Source organism: Acomys russatus, chromosome 24 (assembly GCF_903995435.1).
Source record: "Acomys russatus chromosome 24, mAcoRus1.1, whole genome shotgun sequence".
NCBI classification, from domain to species: Eukaryota; Metazoa; Chordata; class Mammalia; order Rodentia; family Muridae; genus Acomys; species Acomys russatus.
The window spans coordinates 714,967-736,723 of NC_067160.1; the positions used below are offsets into that span (position 1 = coordinate 714,967).

The 21,757-nt window shown below is 35.9% G+C and overlaps 1 protein-coding gene across 1 annotated transcript; it reads left to right on the top strand.

The window, feature by feature from the left end:
* Positions 1 to 14,467: 14,467 nt before the first annotated feature.
* LOC127207391 (olfactory receptor 5W2-like) lies at positions 14,468 to 15,400 on the top strand. The gene has a single exon (XM_051166783.1). The coding sequence runs from the start codon at positions 14,468 to 14,470 to the stop codon at positions 15,398 to 15,400; it is 933 nt and encodes a 310-aa protein (XP_051022740.1).
* Positions 15,401 to 21,757: the final 6,357 nt, after the last annotated feature.

Genomic DNA, 21,757 nt, shown 5'->3' on the forward strand with positions numbered 1-21,757 from the left:
ACACCAAATTCTCATAATATTTAGGAAACAATAAGATAGTATTTTCTGCAATAATTATTTTACAATCCAGAAAAAGTCTATACATCCAATGCACAGAATAATCTTGCATAAAAATAGGGACACATGTATGTATGTATGTATGTGTATGTGTGGTTGTGTGTGTGTGTACACATATATGGAAAGAAGTGACTTCATCACAGGGCTTGCAATTATAACAAACTGAACAAGTTTAAAATAGGAAGAATAGTGAATTAAGACATGGTTAAAAATATGTGTGAGCATGGTTGTTTTTTAATTATATAATTTAAGGTTTTCTGTCACCATACCATGATTGTTTCTGTCCTTTTTTCTTCAGATCCTTGCTTCTTTGCTCTCTGTTTCTCCTCTCACTCCCTATATCTCCCATTTGCTCCTCCTCCTTTTTCTGTCTCTATCTTACACCCTTACTCACTTGTTTCCCATCCCTCTGTTTCCTCCCCTATCTCCTTTTATCTTTCTCTCTCTTTCTGTTTATCTTCCACCTTCCCTTCTTTATCTCTGTCACTGTACCTGTCTCTGTGTCTCTGTAGCTTTCTCCTTGGCTCTCTTGCAGTGTGGCCTTAAGTAGTTATCTAGATATGGTTGCTGCCTTAAAATCATGAGCTCATCATTTATCCTGTTCATTTTGCATGTGGGAATACAATATACTCCACTATATAAAAATCTATAGTTGGGATACCAACTAGTCTTTGATATAATTTTATGTAATTAAAAATTTTACAAGATAGCAACGTATGAGAAAACATTGATAGGTATGTATTAATGTAAGACAATGTAGATGTGATAATGGATTGCCAGTCCTGAACATATTTTCTTCTCATATATTGTTTTATTATATCATCCACATTGTTACTACACTATGATATGAATCAAAATGGAACAAATTCAAAACCTTATAAAATGCCACAAGCTAAAATAAACATATTAAATCAAGTGTGCTCTTCAATTTGCCAAATACATACTATTAAATATGCACCAGTTTGGTACTCAGATCTGAAATAGAAGTTGTTATTACTCTTCTGCCTTGGGATCCAACCTAAATGTGGAAGAAAGTACCAATACTGACTTCATTCCTACATCAACTGTGTAATTTGATATTTGTTGTTTCTATCACCAGATGGGACATGAAATTATTCTCTTTTCATGTCACCCAAGAGCTTGTACACATATAATTCCTGAATTGCTGTTATGCTATTGAATATATCTCAGCATAATGCTATTGCTTTCTGTGCTTCTAATGCTTGACATAGCCTTTCTGAACTGATATTTAAATTCCCTAAGTACACAAGTGATAGATATGTCACAATTATAACTATATGATACACGTTCTATTTCATTCTTTGCTTTAAAAGAAAAAAGTCTTTAGATTGATTTTATTACCCTTTTTAATTGCTGTTTTTTTGTGTGTATGTGTGTGAGTTAGGCTCTCATTATCTTGTTTGGTGGTTTATGACTTAGAGTTTCTATTCCTATGATGAAACCTTGGTCAAAATCAAGTTAGAAGGAAAGGGTTTGTTGGGATCACACTTCCACATTGTAGTCCATCATTGAAGTAAGTCAGGACAGGAACACAAGCATGGCAGAAAATAGGAGTCAGAAGCTGATCCAGAGAGCATGGGGGGCAGCTGCTTATTATCTTGCTCCCCTGGTTTACTCAGCCTGCTTCTTAGAGAACCCAGGACCACTTGTGCATAGATTGCCCTGCTCACAAGGGACTGGGTCTGCCTACAGCAAGAACTAATTTAAAAAACACCCTAAAAGCTCCCATACAGTTCATTCATATGTAATTGATATTTCAATTAAGGCTCTCTTCTCTTCAATGACTGTACGATTTGCCAAGTCTATGTAAGGTTAACCAGCACAATGGATTCCTTCTCAACTTGACACACATTTTCTCACTGTTAAAGTACAATCTTTTTGTATCTTTTCATCTTCAAAATCAGACATTCCTTAGTTGTGAAAAAAAACCATAACCAAGGCAACTCTAATAAATGAAAACATTTCACTGGGGCTGCCTTCCAGTTTCAGAGGTTCAGTCCGTTATCATCATGGTGGGAAGCATGACAGTGTACAGGCAGACATGGTGCTGAAGGGATAGAGACTTTTAAATCTTGATCCAAAAGCAGCAGAAGTAGACTGGATTCCACATGGTAGAGCTTGAGTATAGAAGACTTCAAATCTTGCCCTCACAGTAACACTTCCTCCTCCAACAAGGCTTAACCTACTTCAACAATGCTACAACTCCTAACTGTGCCACTCACTGTGACCCACCATTCAAACACATGAGTCTATGGGAACCACTCCTATTCAAATCAATAAAATATCTTTTCTTACTACAAGAGGGAAGAACTAGGCCAACGTTACAATCTGAATGAAAAAACATACTCCAACAGTATAAATGCTCAATATCTGGGATTCATTAATTATATTCTGGACTCTTCCAAAGGACTTGGATCATTTCTCCGGCTCTGCCTCCTTCAGAACACAGAGCTTGTGTTCGAGGCTCTGGATGGCATTACCCCACAGTTAATTTCATTTTGGTTGTCCAGCAATGTTACTGGTATCTTCTAAAATCTGGGGTCATCTCCTACAATATTTTCACCTTTCCTGAGCATTTTTCCTGGTACAAAGCCTCAGTTTTGTTCCATGACACCTTCTATCCATGGCTTCTACTACTAGTCCAGCTGCCCCCTACCTGGTGCCTTTCCTGGATTCTATATTCTAAATAATCACTTCATTCCTTCAAAGCAATTACAATCTGGGAGGCTCTTATAAATGCTTGCTGCCAGCATGATGTACAACCTTAGTTACCTCTGGAATACAGATTGCATGTACTGATTCTGAGAAAACTCTTCCCAGAAGATTTAATCTCAATTATCATGACCTTTTCTTTCCTTTATAAATATGAATAAATTTATTCGTTTAGTAATTTTGTATCCCAATCACAGCCCCTTCCGCCTTCTTCCTTCTTTAGCCCCTCTCCTTCTCCTCTGAAAACGGGACCCCTTTTCCCCTACAAATCCACCCTAGAAAATCAAGTTGCATTAGGATTAAGCACTTCCTCTTCCACTGAGACTAGATAAGGCATCCCAACTAGAGGAAAGTGACTGCAAAGCAGGCAGCAGAGTCCACATCACATGTGGCTCCAGCTCCACTTGCTAGGGGACTGATGTAAACCCAAGCTGCCCATCAGGTACATAGCTTTCCTGGGCTTAGATCCTATCCATGCATATTCTTTTGCTGGTGCTTCAGTCTCAGTAAGTCCCTGTTGGTCCGGTTACTTGACACTGGTTGTATTCTTGAGTAGCTCTTCTCTACTCTGGGTCCTTATACTCTTACCTCCATTACTCTACATGACTCAAGCTTTTTCTAATATCTAGCTGTTGGTCTCAGGGTCTGTTTAGATGTGGATCTGAGTTTTGTGCAGGTGATAAATATGGATCTATTCACATTCTTCTACACGCATATATCCCATTAGACCTGTACCATTTGTGAAGATGCTTTCTTTTTTCCATTGTATAGTTTTGGCTTCTTCATAAAATATCAGGTGACCACAGGTGTGTGAGTTTATGTCTGGTCTTAGATTAAGTTCCATTGATCAGTCTGTCTGCTTCTATGCCAATGCCATGGGCTTTTAATACTATTATTCTGTAGTACAGCTTGAAATCAGAGGTAGTGATACCTTCAGAAGTTCTTTTATTATTCAGAATTATTTTTGATATTCTGGGTGCTTAATTTTTCCAAATGAAGTTGATAATTGCTCTCAAGGTCTATAAAGAATTGTGCTGGGGTGTGCTCCACTCTCCATCTCCTAGGCTTGTTTTATTTCCTGGGCCTCATCTCCTCCTGCAGTCCAGCAGGCCTGCAGCCATCAGGGAACAACAGGTGAGGGCCCTCCCCCAACTTCTGGCTTACAAGAGCCTGATTGCCAAAGCAGGATCTTCCAAAACCCTCCTTGCTCTATCCCAAGTGTGTTTCACCTCTTGGGACCCCATCCCACCTGCAGTACTGAAGACCAGCAGCCATCAGGTAACAAGAGAACCTGTCATCAGATGCATGGTCTTCTCCAGGCCATCTTTTCCAGAATCACCCACCCACCCGTGCTCCTGAGTGTGTGCCATTCTCCATCTCCTGGGCACACTGCATGTTCCAGGCCCCGTCTCCATCTGCAGTCCTGAGGTAAGGAGCCATCAGGCAACAGCAGTCCTGGAGACAGGCAACCATCAGGGATCAACAGTCTCAGAATCAGGCAAACATCAGGAAACAACAGTTCCAGGGACCAGCAGCCATCAGAGAACAGCACCAACCATCAGGGAGCAGCAGGACAGAAAACCATCAGTCTTTTTCTGGACCCCGTCTTCACTTCCAATCCCAAAGACTAGCAGCCATCAGAGATTACTAGTTCTTTCTGTGTCTCTGGTGGCCTTGAAAAACGGGACTCACCAAGGATAACTAGAATTCTGATACCACCTAGGACCACTAACTGTACCTATAATCCTGTAACACTATCAGGCACCACAGACTTATTAACACCAATGTTAACCACATGGCTAGAGAGTAGTTTAAGAGCACAAGCAACAAAACCAAAGGCCATCTGGCACCTCCAGAATCCAAGTAGTTTGCTTCAGCATGCCATGGATAGTCTAAAAAACCCGAAGCACAAGAATATTATCTTAAATCGGATGTTATGAAATTAGTAGAGGCACTGAAAGAGGAAAACAAATACCTCAAAAAGACACAGGAAAATACAATCAAACAAGAAAAGGACATGGATAAAACTGTTCAAGACCTAAGCATGAAAATAGAAGCAATAAAGAAAACATAATCTGAGGCGATCCAGGAGGTGGAAATCCTAGGGAGGAGAACAGGCACTACAGACATAAGCATCACCAACAAAACACAAGATATGGAAGAGAGAATCTGAGCTGTAGAAGATACGAGTGAAAAACTTGATACCTCAGTCAAAGAAAATAGTAAATCTAAAATACTCCTGACACAAAACAGCGAAGAAATCTGGAGCACTATAAAAAGACAAAAAGTAAGAATAATAGGAATAGAAGAAGGAACCCAGCTCCAAGACCCAGAAAATATTTTCAGCAAAATTATGAGATGTCTATAAACCTACAAGAAATTTACCTAACACAAAAATAGATTGGACCAGAAAAAAAAATCTTCCCTCCACATAATAATCAAAATATCAAATATACAGAACAAAGAAAGAATATTAAAAATTGCAAGAAGAAAGGGCCAAATGACAGATAAAGGTAGACTTATCAGAATTATACATTTCTTCTCACCACAAACTTTAAAACCCAGAAGGACCTGAGCAGATATCATACAGACACTAAAAGACCACAGATATCAGCCCTGACTACTATAACCAGGGAGAAAACAACAGATTATATGACAAAAACAAGTTTAAATGGTACCTATACAAAAATCCAGAAGATACTAGAAGGAAAGCCCAACCCAAAGAGACTAAGTTCATCCAGGGAAACAGAATTAAATAACTGCACATCAGCAAAAACCAAATGAAGAGAAGCACACCACACACACAAACAAAACAGAACAAAAAACAAAAACAAAAACAAAACACACACACACACTTTTACCTGCAATGTCAGAATAATAGGAACTAATAACCACTGGTCATTATTATCTCTTAACATCAATGGTGTTAACTCTCCAATAAAATGGCACAGCATAACAGAATGGATGGAAAAACAGGACCCAAAATTCTGCTGCAGACAAGAAAAATGCCTCAGCAATGAAAATAGACATCATCTCAGAGTAAAGGGCTGAAAAGGTATTCCAAGCAAACAGACCCAAGACCCTAGCTGAATGACCCACTCCACTATCTGTTAAAACATGCTTTAAAAGAGACTTAATCAACAGAGGCAGGAAAGTACATTTGATACTCATCAAAGGAGAAGTACACCAAGAGGCCATCTCAGTCCAGAACGTCTGAAGTCACTCATTTTGTTCTTAAATACACTGATGACTAGTTTCTTGTCAGCTTGATACAGCATAAAGTCACTGGGGAAGGGTGGTTAATTAATTTCTTGTGCACACATGCGCTTGCACACGCGTGCACACATACACACACACACACACACACAGACAAACACAGAATGACAACAACAACAAAAGTAACCTTATCTGATGAATTCTGAGAGCTAGAACAACATTTAAGATCTAAATTAAAAATATAGTTGGCTGTTTTATGATTGTTCAGGGATTTGATGCACTTCTTCAAAATAAAGCTTCAATAGAATTTTGGGGTTTAAAAATGTCTCAAAGATGGAGCATGGTGTCAGTTACCAAAATACCTTTGACAAATTGGGAAAATATGCAAATTTCAAGTAAACAGCAATTTAATTGTACAGTTGAAGTTCTTTAAACATGATTACATTAGAGTGTATTTGTTGTACAAGAACACACATGTGTGTTTGTGAATGTGTAGATATATTGTTCTTTCTAGCTCCATTGTCACATTAACTTGAAAGGTGAGACATTTCTTCTATTTTGAAAGATAACAAAAATCCAAAGAGACAGACATGGATTTTGTAGTCTCAGCACCATTCAGCTTCTATAATGACAACAGCTAACCGATTGTCTAATATGTCTAGACATTATCCACATTTTCTCAAAATCTCAATCCATGTTTCTGTCAGTAAAGGAACCAAATCAGCATAGATTGAAAAAGATAGACTTATAAATGGCAGGTACCAATGCATGAAGATTTCTTTGAAAATATGTACCCAGTTCACTCATATTTACCAAAATATTCTCTGTGTGTTTTTAACATGACCTCTTAAATATATAATGAGTATGGAAATGTGTGTGTATGTATGAATGTTTTTGTACACTCACATTTACAAATAGCAATATGTAAGAAATCAAGACTATATATCACTGCCTATATTATTTTGGGATTATATAGCACAATATCCATTTGGCTCCTCATGCCACCAGAAAAAAACTGAATGACACCTCATGATGTGAACACACAAAATCACATGTTAAGATAGGAAACATACAATGAACAAGACCTTTTTCTGTTCACAGTTTTTAACAAAATGTAAAATCGAACTTTCAAAGAACCCTTTTTCATTCATGACAAATTCTGGTAACCACAAACAATGCTAGAATAAAGTTCATTTGTTACGTGAAAAGTTGGCTTTGTTTCATAATTAATTTAATCAAATAATGTAGATAATAAAATTAAGGTTCTTAAATGCAGTAACTCTGACCTTGTTGGCTCTGGGAGAAGTTCAGTGTGCAAGTCAGTAAATATTTCCTTTCTATTATGCTGTATCTATATGCGCTTCTATTTCTTGCAAATACATTCACCAATACTGAGTGGCAAATTCTTAGTCAAGTCAGAGAGATAATCAATCATATGCACATTTTTAACTCAATGTGGATCAAATTTTTACCATAGAAGTTTTCTCTAAGTGGACACAGTGCCTCTTCTCTGGGCTGCTTCCTCAGTATAATACATACACTTAATAAATTACTACAGTGGTATTATGTTTTGCTTTATGATTTACCCATCCAGATGCCCCCCCCCAAAAAAAAACCCTATGCAGATGGAATTTTCCAAGGGAGCATCATCTTCATGTATTTCAGACCAAGTTCCGTGTACTCTTGAGACCAAGACAAAATTACCTCAGTCTTCCCTTCTCATTATTCCCATGAAAAAGTCTTCTGATTTATGGCCTAAGGAACAGAATGTCAAATCAGCCCTGGTCAGACTCAGAAACAAAAGGTGGCTTTAAGGAAATGTATTGAATATACAGATAGGTATAATGGCTGTTGGCTTTGTACTTAAAAACACAAAACCAACACTATCACAATTTTAGCTTACTAAAAAATATCTGTACCAAAGTCTAATAAGAAGAAACAATATGAGACTACAAAATGTGTCCCATTAATTTATTGTTTCTAGTAATATACAATAGTCTCTTCATGAAATAACTTAAAAACCCTGACCTCTAAAATAGCTGGTAGGGAAGGACTTTTATGTTCTATCATGCTGTATTCTGTCACATAGCCATCAACTTTTAAAACTGTGCTTTTTATGCAGATATAAGTGAGTATATACCATTTGAGTCTTTCTGCTTCTGGGTTAGCTCACTCTTTATGATCATTTCTAGCTCAATCCATTTGTCCACAAATTTAGGGGATTCCTTGTTTTTAATAGCTGAGTGATATTCCATAGTGTATATGTACCACAGTTTCTTTATCCACTCTTCTACTGAGGGACACTTAGGCTATTTCCATGTTCTGGCATACTAGCCCAAGGGGCATGTCCCACTAAAGCCTTCACTTACCAGGAAACTGGGACAGAGAGGAGGACATCCTATTGGGGCCCTAAATGAGAGAAGCATGGGAGAATAGCAAAGTAGAAGGATACAGAGGGTCCTAGAAACCTACAAGAAGAACATTATGATAGGCAGATTTGGGCCCAGGGGTCCCGCTCAAACTAAGGCACCAGCCAAGGACAATACAGGCGGTAAACTTTAAACCCCTTCCCAGATCTAGCCAATGGTCAGAATATTCTCCACAGTTGAGTGGAGAGTGTGATATGACTTTCTCACGTACTCTGGTGCCTCACATTTGACCATGTCCCCTGGAGGGGGAGACCTGGTGGCACTCAGGGGAAGGACAGCAGGTTACCAAGAAGAGACTTGATATCCTATGAGCATATACTGGAGGAGGGGAATAATGGGAAAATGGGAGGGAGGGAAGAATGGGAGGATACAAGGAATGGGATAAACATTGAGATGTAACAAGAATAAATTAATAAAAAAAATTATTTTACTGAAAAAAATATTTTAAAAAAAAATTGTGCTTTTTTTTTTTTTTTTTTTTTACCTAAACTCACATTAATATCCCCTTGGGTGGAGGATTTATATCCCTGAGCTATGGTATTAGTATATAATATCTGAGAAGTCAGAACAGTCATGAATGTATAATACTTTATGAACATATTTCTGCCCATATGAAAAACAGAAGAGAACCTTGCCTATTTATTCCAAATATAGATAGTAAGAAATGGGTTGTCTGTGAACCACAGTGTGGACTTTCCCAGATACTATCCAAAGACTCCTGACTTTGGAATGCCACCTTTCAGAATTGTGATCTATATCTGGAAATGGACCTCAACTGTGGTATTTTCTGATAAAAAAAAAAAAAAACTCATAGAAATATGGTGAGAATTATGGTACTCTTGGTGGAAAGCACTAAATGTAATAAATTAGAATATTAACTATGGGTGTGGAAAAGGATTGTCACTAATTTAGAAGATATTATATTCATATAAATAACTCACATCCCATTAGGACATCCTTTTTTATTATTACATGCTAACTGTACTTGGATCCACATATGTGTAACCATGGATCTGTCAAAGTGACTTCATTAATCTGACTTCTTTAGAGGTAGAGAAAAATAATTTATAAAACCTATATAAAAATGGAGCTTTATTAATGACACATAGGTTATGGTCTGGTATGTCCAACAATGGGTTCCACTGACATAAAAGCAGAATTCCATTAGTTGTATATTCTACAAGGCTGAATGTCTCACTCAGCTGACCTCCAGCTTCATGTCTTCAGTCTACACTGGAATCTGAAGAAGGAGGTCCTGGTGACAGGAAAGGATTCCCTCAGCAACAGTATAAACAAACTTGCCATCAACAATGAGGGAAGCAGGAAAATACTTTCCTTCATCATTGCTCTTTTGTGTTGGCTGTCATGAGACTGTGTGGCCCAAATTATGGCGGCTTTGAGGCCTCATGTGGTGTGATTGACATAATACCCTATAAGTGCACCCAGCTTCTTGAGGTTTAGTTGATTCTAGACGCAGTCATGTGGTAATGAAGACTATCCATTGTGGTGATTATGGAATAAGTGAAAAGAGGGTTTAAACTCCAAAACAAAGAACAATTTATTTGTAAACTAATTTCTTTGAATTTTTTAGATTGAGAAATGTATTGTTTAATGTTTTTTAGAGAACAGATGACTGAAGTGGTAGCTCTGACAGATGGTGTCCTACTCCTCTGCTCTGTGGTTCAGAATATAACAAGCTTTGTGATACATTAAGTCACTCATTTTAGCTATTATTACTTCCTTCCATGCTTATTCTCTAAAGTAACATCTTTTATATGTATCAAGAAGTTGATTGAAATGTCAAAATATTCAATCTATTCAAAGGTTTGGGGTTAACTTTATAATTCTCTGCTAAATGTAAGAACGAAAACATATCTTATGGTCTATTTGGACATATGAACATCAGAGTCCATTCCAATCTTATTTTACAAAACAGTATCTGAGTAGTAAGTGTTTTACATTTTTTCAGACACCACAGTTTATATGTATAAATTGGTATTATAATATCATGGAACCTCATCATTGTAGTGGATCAAGAAAAGTTTGAAGTGGGTGAATAAATTCATTATGTCCAAAATACTGGCTTATAACTCTAGTATTTATGATTAAATTAAGAATAGTATTTATTACAAATAGGAAGCATCCACTTTGCTTCTAGAAATCTAACCAGATTATTTATTTATTTTTTTGCTTTTGTTTTGTTGGCTGTCATGTCACTTCTTTGTATTTGCCATCTTGCTCAAATACAGAGGTGGATGCATTAGTCATATCCATCGACTATATTTTTAACGAAGTGGTTCTTCTTTGAGAATATGTTACATCATGCTCATATGTAAAGGTGTTCCAGTGAGAGGAAAAATAATTTTCTTTACCTATTCTCAGCAGTAATATGAGATGTTGCCCATTTGATATCAATTTAACTAGATTCTAGACTTTTCTAAAACCTTTGGAAACTTCTATTAGTGTTTTTAGGCAGCATTTAAGGAGGGTGTTGACACATGGGAGACTGCTTGGCAGAAGGTAAGACTCATTCTGAATATGAATGCTGTCTCCCAGTGCTCTAGGTGTCCATATAAAAGAAAATTGGAAAAGACAGTAATATAGGCCTGGGTGTATATTTTTGTGTGAGTGCCTCTATGAAAGCTGTCATTACTTATGGCTACCAGACTCAATGCTTTTCAGCCTTGCCAAGCTGAATCATTATCAGACACTCTTTAGGTTGTTCTCATACCATAAGCTCTGAAATAGAACTACAAATCAAGGTGCCTGGCTTCTTAGACAGAGAAATGTAAAAGTAAAAATAAAACAAAGTATTTGGAAAGGGTTACTTCTCTGTGATGTAAATGCTGTTTTAATTTCCTTTTGTGAGGGGCTGAGATAAGAGCTAGTATCAAGACTTTCCAAATCTGTGCTCATACTGCTGGTCCAACTCAGCTGTTCTGGCCTAAACTCTTCTCCAATATGACTGATTCAACCCCATTTTTCTTGGCTTCTGACTGAATTGCTCTGCCTGGCCTCAATCTGATTCTGGCAGTCTAATTCTGCCTTAACTTGCATCTAGTTTGTTCTCTCTGCAACCCTTTTTCAAAGCTCTCCTGGAAAGAAACTCTCAGTAAAAAGTCTTCTTTCTTCCGGCAGTGTTCTTAAGTCATCTGTCTTTCCTGTACTGTTCTCCTGATATTTGACTCATTTTGTCAAACTTTTCTCTTAATCATCACTTTGTCTGCCCTCAGTTAGATGACATTTCCAAAAATGGCTGCTTCCTTCGATTAACTAAACTTACCTTCATTGTTTGGGATTAAAAGTGTGTGCAGAGGACATCTCTGTATTCCAACTATATCATCTATAATCCATAGTGTGCCTGCATTCCAACTGGATTACACAGACATCTGGGGTCTTTGGATGTGATTCCTTGTCATAGCAGCCGTGTTGTTGAATTAAAATTCCTTTACACTCTGCAACATAGATTATTACAAAAAACCATAAGCAGAATTGTGGCACCCTGTCTCAACTGATAGAACTGAAACATTATGTCTGCATCTAAGGTTCAGGGACCATTGTACTAAGGTGATAGGAAGACTGAAAAGGGGGCAGAAGAATAAACAAATTTTCTGTGAGGATGTGTGTTCTGAAAACATCAAGAACTATACTCATAAAGTATCACTAACATGACTGCATAAACATGATCTGAACAAGGGCTACACCAATAAACATGCAAATGTTGACAGGGAAAGCACAAAAGACCTCAACAACACTAAACAGAGAAATACAGGTAACTAAGGAATGTTCAGAGAGAGAGAGAGAGAGAGAGAGAGAGAGAGAGAGAGAGAGAGAGAGAGAGAGAGAGAGAGAGAGAGAGAGACTGTGTTTGTGACAGGAATTAAAGAAAAACAGGCCTTTAATTTGAAAGAGTGAGAAAAATGCATGGAAACAATGTTTAAAGGAAGAAAAGAAAGGGGGGATATATCTATTTTATAATCTCAATACAAAAAAAAAAAACAAAAGCAGATGGTAAAACTAGCATTTTAAAAAATTGGGTATTGATGAGATTACCATGGACATTGAGGAATCTAAGAAAATAAGGAATAATGTAGGCATCATTTTTTAAAAATTCAATTTCAGTTTCATTTAATGTATGGTTTTACTAGAAATCCTGGACAATGTCTGTCATTCATCAATATGGAATCAAGGATAAAGAATAAAGATGATCAATATGGAGACATAATTGGATATTCCCAAGGAAATAATGAGTAAGGAGAATAATTAATCACATTAGAGCAACTGAAAAAATATGATCCTCGAGAGAATTAAATCTCAACAGTTTTAGATGAAAAGAAATATGATAAACATATCTTGAAGTACCATTGGAAAGACAGAAAGACTCATCACAGGTAGGTTTCTACATGGTTATTAATAAAAAATGTAAGGCAAATATATTTTTCTAGGACACTAACTAAACTTCAAGAATGAATTAATAGCTTTTCTCCTGCTTATATGAAGTAAATTCTACCATTTATCTATAGGTAACTTTTTCTTACTAAGATTAATAAATTTAACTCTTGATTTGTCATGTGTGAGGACTGTAAAATTTTAAATACAATGTTTTAATTAAAATATCTAAATATTTTAAATCAATCTATAAACCATGTGGTACTTGCAAATTTATAATTCATCTAGTTTTGTCCCCAAAATAATGAATGTTACACATTACATAAAGCAATATGTGTACATTCAAGTCCATTAAGAAAAAAAGCCATACTGTGTTGAAGAAATATATATCACAATACGTACATGCCTTTGTTAGTTGAAAACTTTCATTATAAATATATTTAGCACTATTCAAAAATATGTGTTCTATCAACAACTAAAGTGATTTCAAAAAAAATGACATACATTGGAAAGAAAAATGTCTCTAATTGTTTTATGGATAAGTAGATTTTCAATTATGTTTAATTATTACTGTGCAAAATTTTTTCTCTGATATACTCTCACCTTTCAATTGGAATGTTATTCAATAACATTTTCCCCCAAAATGTTATTCTGTGATTCATTCTTCTTTCAGCTCTTCTATATCCCTCTTTTAATTTCTCCTTCATCTGTCTGTCTGTCTGTCTCTCTGTCTATCTGTCTCTCTGTCTGTCTCTTTGTCTGTCTGTCTATCTGTCTCTCTGTCTGTCTCTTTGTCTGTCTGTCTGTCTGTCTGTCTCTCTCTCTCTCTCTCTCCCCTTTTAGGCAAAAACAATGGAACACAAAGAAATCTCACAATGTTCACTTGGACTGCTTATGCTAACGCTGGACACAAAAGCTTTTTATTCATGTTTAAATGAAAAATTCCAGCTTAAGAGCTATACTAATATTTTCAGTAATAAGTCATCACATTTCTGGCCAATTCTAGTTTGATTTGCAAAAGTTTTGTAGTTGAGCAAAAGTAATAAAAGAGGATAGAAAATCCGAAGTGAAGAGTAATAGAAATTGTAATAAATTGTGTTTCATTTTTATGCAAAGAATTTAGAATCTGAAATAGTACCACAGTTGTACTCATTTATTGTCTGATAATATTAATTGATTCATATATACATATTATAGTGAGTAGTATAAAAATATAATGTAGGAATTAAGAGTCTATAATGAAAACATATAAAATACAGCTTATATTAGGGTTTGTCTATACTTTGTCATTTCCTTTATACCATTGTTTATCATAGATTATCATTGCTTATTCAAATATGCTACTGAATAACGGGTGACGGAGATAGAGTAAGTCAGATACATCATGAGTTAGAAATATAGATAGATAGGCAGATAGCCAGGTGACATAGACAAAGATATATAAAATTTAGTTTAAATATTCTCTGTGACTACTTTTCCATGGTTATACCACATTAAAACTGTACCTTTTATTAGCTATTTTCTTAGTTTGATTGGATAACTAGTACATTGCTATTATTTCTGCATCATGTATCCAGAAAAAAATCAAACCCTAAAAGTCCTTAATAAGCCTTTTTAACTACTTAGGTCATGAACACAGAAGAATGGACAAGAGAAACTGCTCATCTGTACCTGAATTTCTTCTGTTGGGAATTATCAACAAACCTGAGATGAAAGGAGTATTTTTTACAGTGTTTCTGCTTGTTTACCTCACTATACTGCTAACAAATCTTGGGATGATCACTTTGATCAGAATGGATCCCCAGCTTCACACCCCAATGTACTTCTTCCTCAGCCACCTCTCTTTCTCTGACCTCTGCTATTCCACTGCAGTTGGACCAAAGATGCTGATAGACTTTCTTACAGAAAATAATCCAATTTCCTTTGTTGGCTGTTTTCTCCAACTCTTGATTGTCTCTGTTTTTATAGATGTTGAGTGCATGCTGCTGGCGGTGATGGCCTTTGATAGGTACAAGGCCATCAGCAACCCCCTGCTGTATGCTGTGGACATGTCCAGTAGAGTTTGTTATCAGTTCTTAACTGGGATTTACCTACTGGGAACTATAGATGGTTTCATACATACCTCGCTGGCATTCAGCTTATGTTTCTGTGGCTCTACTCAGATAAATCATTTTTTCTGTGATTTACCTCCAGTCTTACTTCTTTCCTGTTCTGATACGCAGGTTAATGAGCTTGTATTATTCATTCTTTTTGGATTCATTGAGCTGAGCACTATCTCTGGAGTGCTTGTCTCATACTGTTACATCATCTCATCTGTCTTAAAGATCAGTTCTACTGGTGGATGGTTCAAAGCTTTCTCCACCTGTGCCTCCCACCTGACTGCAGTTGGGATTTTCCAGGGGACCATGCTCTTCATGTATTTCAGACCAAGTTCTGCCTACTCTCTAGACCAAGACAAAATGACCTCAATCTTTTACCTCCTCATTATTCCCATGATGAACCCTCTTATTTACAGCCTAAGAAACAAGGATGTCAAAGAAGCCCTGTTCAGATTCAGAAACAAAAGGTGGCTTTAAGAAGGTGTCTCACATGTACACAAACATACTTTTCATAGTTGCAGTTTTTTATATTTTACCATTTACATTAAGCAATAGCATCAGTTTGTTAAATAATCTGACATTTTTGTAGCATAGCCTAATAATAAAATTATTGGTTTAGATTCTAAATATGTCCTACAATACTGGTGTATTTTTCTAATATTGAAGTTTCATGTTATGAAGTTTTTGTTACCAGTTTAACTGTATTTTTTCTCTATTGTGTCATTCAAGTTTAAATATACTATAATGTGATTTATTTGCAGTTTTCTACATTTGTGTATTCTGAATTTCTTCACAAACCAAGTAGTTTTTTAAGGGCTATGCTTATGTGCCAGGGGAATTAAAGTGTGTACTCTAAACTTTGTTTTGAAGTTTAATTTAATCCCATTTTAAGAGAGAGAGAGAGAGAGAGAGAGAGAGAGAGAGAGAGAGAGAGAGAGAGAGAGAGAGAGAGAGATGGTCTACTTTTCAGGAAAAGAAAAATGACTTTAATGTGAGTTGCCTCTTCTTAGATCTAAATATCTGGATATGTGTTATAGTTCATGATTAAAGAAATAGTCTCAATGTGGACAAGTTCATGATACTTGGAATCAAATGATGAAAAAAAAAACTGACAGATTTTCATTAAAAATAGAGCTACGTGTCGTAGTTAGGGTTTCTATTGCTGCAACAAAACACCATCACCAAAAAGCAAATTGTGGGGGAAAGGGTTTATTCATCTTATATTTCCACATTGCTGTTTATCACAAAAGGAAGTCAGGATAGAAACTCCACATGGCGGGATCCTTACTGGTTTGCTTCCCACAGCTTGCTCAGCGTGTTCTCTTATAGAACCCAGCTCAGGGATGGCACTACCCACAATGGGCTGGAAACTTCCTTATCAGTAATTAAGAAAATTAATAAAATACCTTAGAGCATCTTTTTATTTTTAATTCTCAAGATTTCATTGAGTATATTTTCCAGTGTTCCTTTTTTCCACAATTTTTCATTAAATATTTTTACATATGCATTTATAGTATTACACATATACACAGTAAACTACCTACAGCAAGAGGAACAATGAAACAATCACGAATTATATATAGCTATTACATTCATAGTGTTTTGGCTATGTATATTTGGCAAACTTGAAGGAAACATCTTTCCTATCTTGATGAGTCTAAAATTCTGAATGTAAATCAATATCTATCATACCTCATCATTATCAACTTAAACCATCTATCTAGACCTAAAACACTTTAATACCTAAACAACTAAGCTTCATTGTAAAACTAAACTACCTGGTCTTCAATCCCATCAGAGACTTGAGAAGGAATAGAATTAGCTCCCTGAGTACCTATTTGTAATCCCTGCTAAAACATCATGGTGACTACACAGCTGAATGAGATTCAGTCTCTCCATCTTTCCCAACTTTAGGGAATTTGCATCTTGTACAGAGACTTTCAATACAAACACAAGACACCTATGACAGTGGACATAGCAGAGAAAGCAGCATTAACTAAGTAAATATGGATTCCTCAAAAAACAAAACAAACAAAACAAACAAACAAACAAACAAAAAACAAAACCAAAAAAACAAACAAACAGAAATCCAAAACCCCAACACCTTAGTGTTATATGTCAATGGATTTTCTCCTCTAACCATGAAGTCTAATGTGTGTTCACTGAGACAGCCCCCTGAGATCTCTTCCTTCTCTGGCCATTCAGCCTTTCCTCCTCCCTCAGGATCTACCAGTCACAATCAGTTACAATCATAAGTTGATCATGCTATGATGGGCTTGGAAGCAGAGTGTGAAGGGCGGCTGTTTACATGATTTTTTTCTTAGTCTGTATTCTAAATATATATAGAAAGGCTATTTGTCTTTGAGTTGATTTTTTTTTATCCAGCTCCTTGGCTAAATTGTTTGTCAACTGTAGAGGTTCCCAATACAATTTTAAAGGTCACTTATGCATGGTTTTATCATCTTTGAATAAATATACTTTGACTTTTTCCTTTACACTTTGTGTATCCTGGATTTCCTTTGGTTGCTTTCTGGCTTTAGCTAAGACTTCAAGTTCTATAATGAATATGTAAGGAGAGAGGGACTGCATTCACTGGTTCTTGATTTTTGTGAGAGTACTTTGAGTTTCCCTCCATATAAGTTGATCTTTTCTATGAGCTTGCTATAAACTACCATTATGGTGATTATGTTCCTTGCATCCTTAATCTCTCCAGGACTTTTGTCATGAAAGGGTGTTGATTTTGCCAAAGTCCTTTGCTGCCTCAAATGGGAAGACTGTTTGTTTGTTTGTTTGTTTGAAGATTTGTTTATATGGTGGATTTCATTTATTAAGTTATGTATATTGAACCATTGCTATATGTCTAGACTGAAGTCTACTTGATCATAGTGGATGATCTTCATATATGCTTGGATTCAGATTGAAATTTTTTATCGAGAATTTTTGCAACTATGTTCATGAGGAAAATAGGCCTATAATTCTCTTTCTTTGTTGAAATTTGTGGTTTGTGATTTAGAAATCAAGGTCACCATGGTTTTAAAAACTGGGCAACTATCCTTCTGTTTTTATATTATGGAATAATTTGATGAGTATTGGTATTAACTATTCTCTTCTTTGAAAGGCTAGTAGAATTCTAAATCTAAATCAGTTCTAAAATCTTTTTATGTACTTATTTATTATTTCTTTTTCAACATGTATTGTTGATCCATTTAAATTGCTTATGAAATAATGAATTAATTTTTGTAGGTAGTATATACTATCCATTTATTTTAGGTTTTGCAATTTGGTTGAGTGTAGATTTTTACAATAGGTCTTCATGATTCTCTGGATTTTCTTGTTTTCTGTTATAATATTCCCCTTTAAATTCTAATTTTGCTAATTGAAATTCTCTCTGCCTATTATTTTATTTGGCTAATTGTTTCTCAATCTTATTGATTTCCTTAAAAAAAACAAACTCTTTTTTTTTTTCATTAATTCTTGGTATTTTTATGCCATTGCATCTATTTTATTGATTGATCCTGGAGTTTGATGATTTCTTACTATTTACTCCTATTTGGTGTGATTTCTTCTTTCTTTTTCTAAATCTTTCAGGTGTTCTATTAAGTTCCTAGTGTGAGACGTCTTCAATATTTTTTATGTAGGCACTTAGTTCTATGAACTTGCATCTTAGAACAACCTTCATTGTCTCTCATAAGATAGGTATATCCATTTTCATTTAATACTAGAAGGCCTTTCATTTCTTTATTATTTTCTGTCTTTACCAATTTTTCATTAAATAGTGAGTGGTCATTTTTTTGTAAGTTTTTAAGGTTCAGTTGTTGATATCCAATTATATAATATAGTGGTGTGAAAGGATGCATAGTGTTATTATCGTTTTCTTCTATTGAGACTTGCCTTATATCTGACTATGTGGTAAAATTTAAAGACTTTTATGACATGCTCAGAAGAACATACACTTTTGTATGTTTGTGTGAAATGTACTATAAATATCTGTTATGTTTTCTTTCTTTTATAATTTAAGATAGTTTCAGCTTTTTTCTGTTTAATTTATGTCTACATAGCCTGTCTATTGGTGAGGGTCAACCTGTGATTAAGCTATACTAGTGTTTCTTTTACAAATTTCAGTGCTCTTGTGCTTGGTAATAGATGCTAAGAATTGTGGTATATGCATAGCATAAATATTTAAAAATGAGTTGAGCATGTAATATCCTTCCCTACCTATTATAATGGTTTTGGTTTGAAGTCTATTGTTTTCAAATGTTAAAATTTACACTAGATTACTTTATAAAAATTAATTTGATTAGATGTCCTTTCCATTGTTACCGACTGAGGTGATGTCTGTCCTCAATGGTAAGGTCTATTTCTTGGATTCAGGATTCAGCAGAAGGATGGATTTGTTCTTATCTATTCTTTTAGTACATACCTTTTATTGGGGGAATTGACACAAATGATACTGAGTTATCAATTATGAGAATTTGTCGATTTCTGTTATTCTATTGGTGTGTGTGTGTGTGTGTGTGTGTGTGTGTGTGTGTGTGTGTTCCCACTTGATTTGCTTTTCTGTAATTGTTTGTTCCTCTTGTGTCCTTGAGTATAGATAGGCTCGTCAGGTTGAATTGTTCCTTCTATTCCCGGTTATGGGCTTGGCTATGGAGATATATACTGCTTAAATTTGGTTTTATCAGGTAACATTTTCTCTACATTGCATTGTCATTAAATCTTTTGCAAGATATATAGTTTGGGCTATTGTCTATGGCCTCTTAGACTTTGTAGACTATCTGTGAGGCCCAGTTGGCTTTTAGAGTGTCCACTGAGGAATAAATTATTCTAGAAGGTCTATGTTAATATGTTACTTCATCTTATTCCACTAGTAGTTTTTAATGTTCTTTCTTTGTTCCCTAAGTTTAGTGGTTTAAGTTTTACTCTCTTTTTCTACTATTTAAATAATTTATTCAAATTGCATCTCAATTGTTATACCACCACTTGTACCTTTCCGTTTCCCCTCTCTCTCCCTTTCACCTTATTTTCCTCTCCTAGGTCTGTGACAAAAGGGGACCTCCTCCCCCACCATATGACCACAGCCTATCAGGTCACATCCCAATAGCCTGCTTCCACTTCCTCTGTGTGCAGCCAGGCCTCCCAAAGAAGGGGAAGTAGTCAAATAGGGGGCACCAGAGTTCATGTCTGAGTCTGTTCCCACTCTCCACAAAATGGTCAAGAATGTGCCATCCATTGGCTAGATCTGAATAGGAGGGTAGATTTATTGCATGCATTGTCCTTGGTTGGTACAGTAGTTTGTGCAGGCCAGCCTTGACAGTCTTTTTGTAGGGTTTCAGGATGCTCTGGGTCCTTCTGTTTTTACTGTTCTCCCATACCTCTGTCACCTGGAGCCTCAGTAGCAAGTCCCAGCCTTTGTCCCAATTCCCCACTGAGTGAAGACTCTCAGAGGACATCCATATTGGGCTAGTGTCCAATTAGTAGTGAGTATATACCATGTGTATCTTTCTGGTTCTGTGTTAACTCACTCAGGAGGATCATTTCCAGTTCCATCTACTTGCATGCAAATTTCAAGATTTCCTTGCTTTTAATAGCTGAGTAGTATTCCGTAATGTAAACAAACCACAGTTTCTTTATCCATTCTTTGACTGAGGGACATATTGGTTTTTTTCCAGGTTCTGGTTATTAGAAATAAGCCTACTATGAACACGGTTGAACTATGTCCTTGTTGTGTGCTAGAGCATCTTTTGGGTATATTCTAAGACATGAAATAGTTGGGCCTTGTAGTATTCCTATTCCCAATTTTCTGAGAATGCATGAGATTGATTTCTAAAGTGGTTGTACAAGTTTGCATTCCCACCAGCAATAAAGGAGTGTTCCCCTTTCTCCATATCCTCGCCAACATGTGCTGCCACCTGAGTTTTTGATTGGTGTAAGATGAAATCTCAGAGTCGTTTTTATTTGCATGTCTCTGATGACTAAAGACATTAAGCATTTCTTTAAGTGTTTCTCAGCCATTCAATATTCCCCTGTTGAGAATTCTTTGTTAGCTCCATCCCTGATCTCAAGCTATACTACAGAGCAAGAGAGAAAACAACATGGTAGTGGCATAGGAATAGGTTGGTTGATCAATAGAACTGAATCAAAGACATTGAAATAAATCCACATACCTATGGACATTTTATTTTTGACAAAAAGCCAAATCTATACAATGGAAAAAAGATGGAATCTTCAATAAATGGTGCTGGTCTAACTGGATGTCCAAAGTAGAACAATGAAAGTAAATCCATATTTGTCACTACACACAAAACTCAAGTCTAAGTGGTTTTAAGACCTCAAGATAAAAGCAGAGACACAAAATCCATTAGAAGAAAGATTCGGGAAGAGTCTTGAACTCATTGGCACAGGAGAAAATTTTCTTAACAGAACACCAATAGCTCAGGGTCTAAGATAAACAATTAATAAATGGGACTACATGAAACTGAGAAGCTCTGTAAAGCAAAGGACACTGTGGACAGAACAAAATGACAGCCCACAGACTGGCAGAAGGTCTTCACCAGCCCTACATCTGACAAAGGGCTAACATCCAAATTATACAAAGAACTCAAGAAATTAAACACCACTAAACCAAATAACCCAATTAAGAAATGGTGTTCATAGCTATTCTACACCTTAGAGTATACCCAAAGATGCTCCATCATACAAGGACATATGCTCATCCATGTTCATAGTAGCCTTATTCATAACAGCCAGAATCTGGAAACAACCTATATGTCCCTCAGTAGAAGAATGGATAAAGAAATTGTCTTACATTTACACTATGGAATACTACTCAGCTAT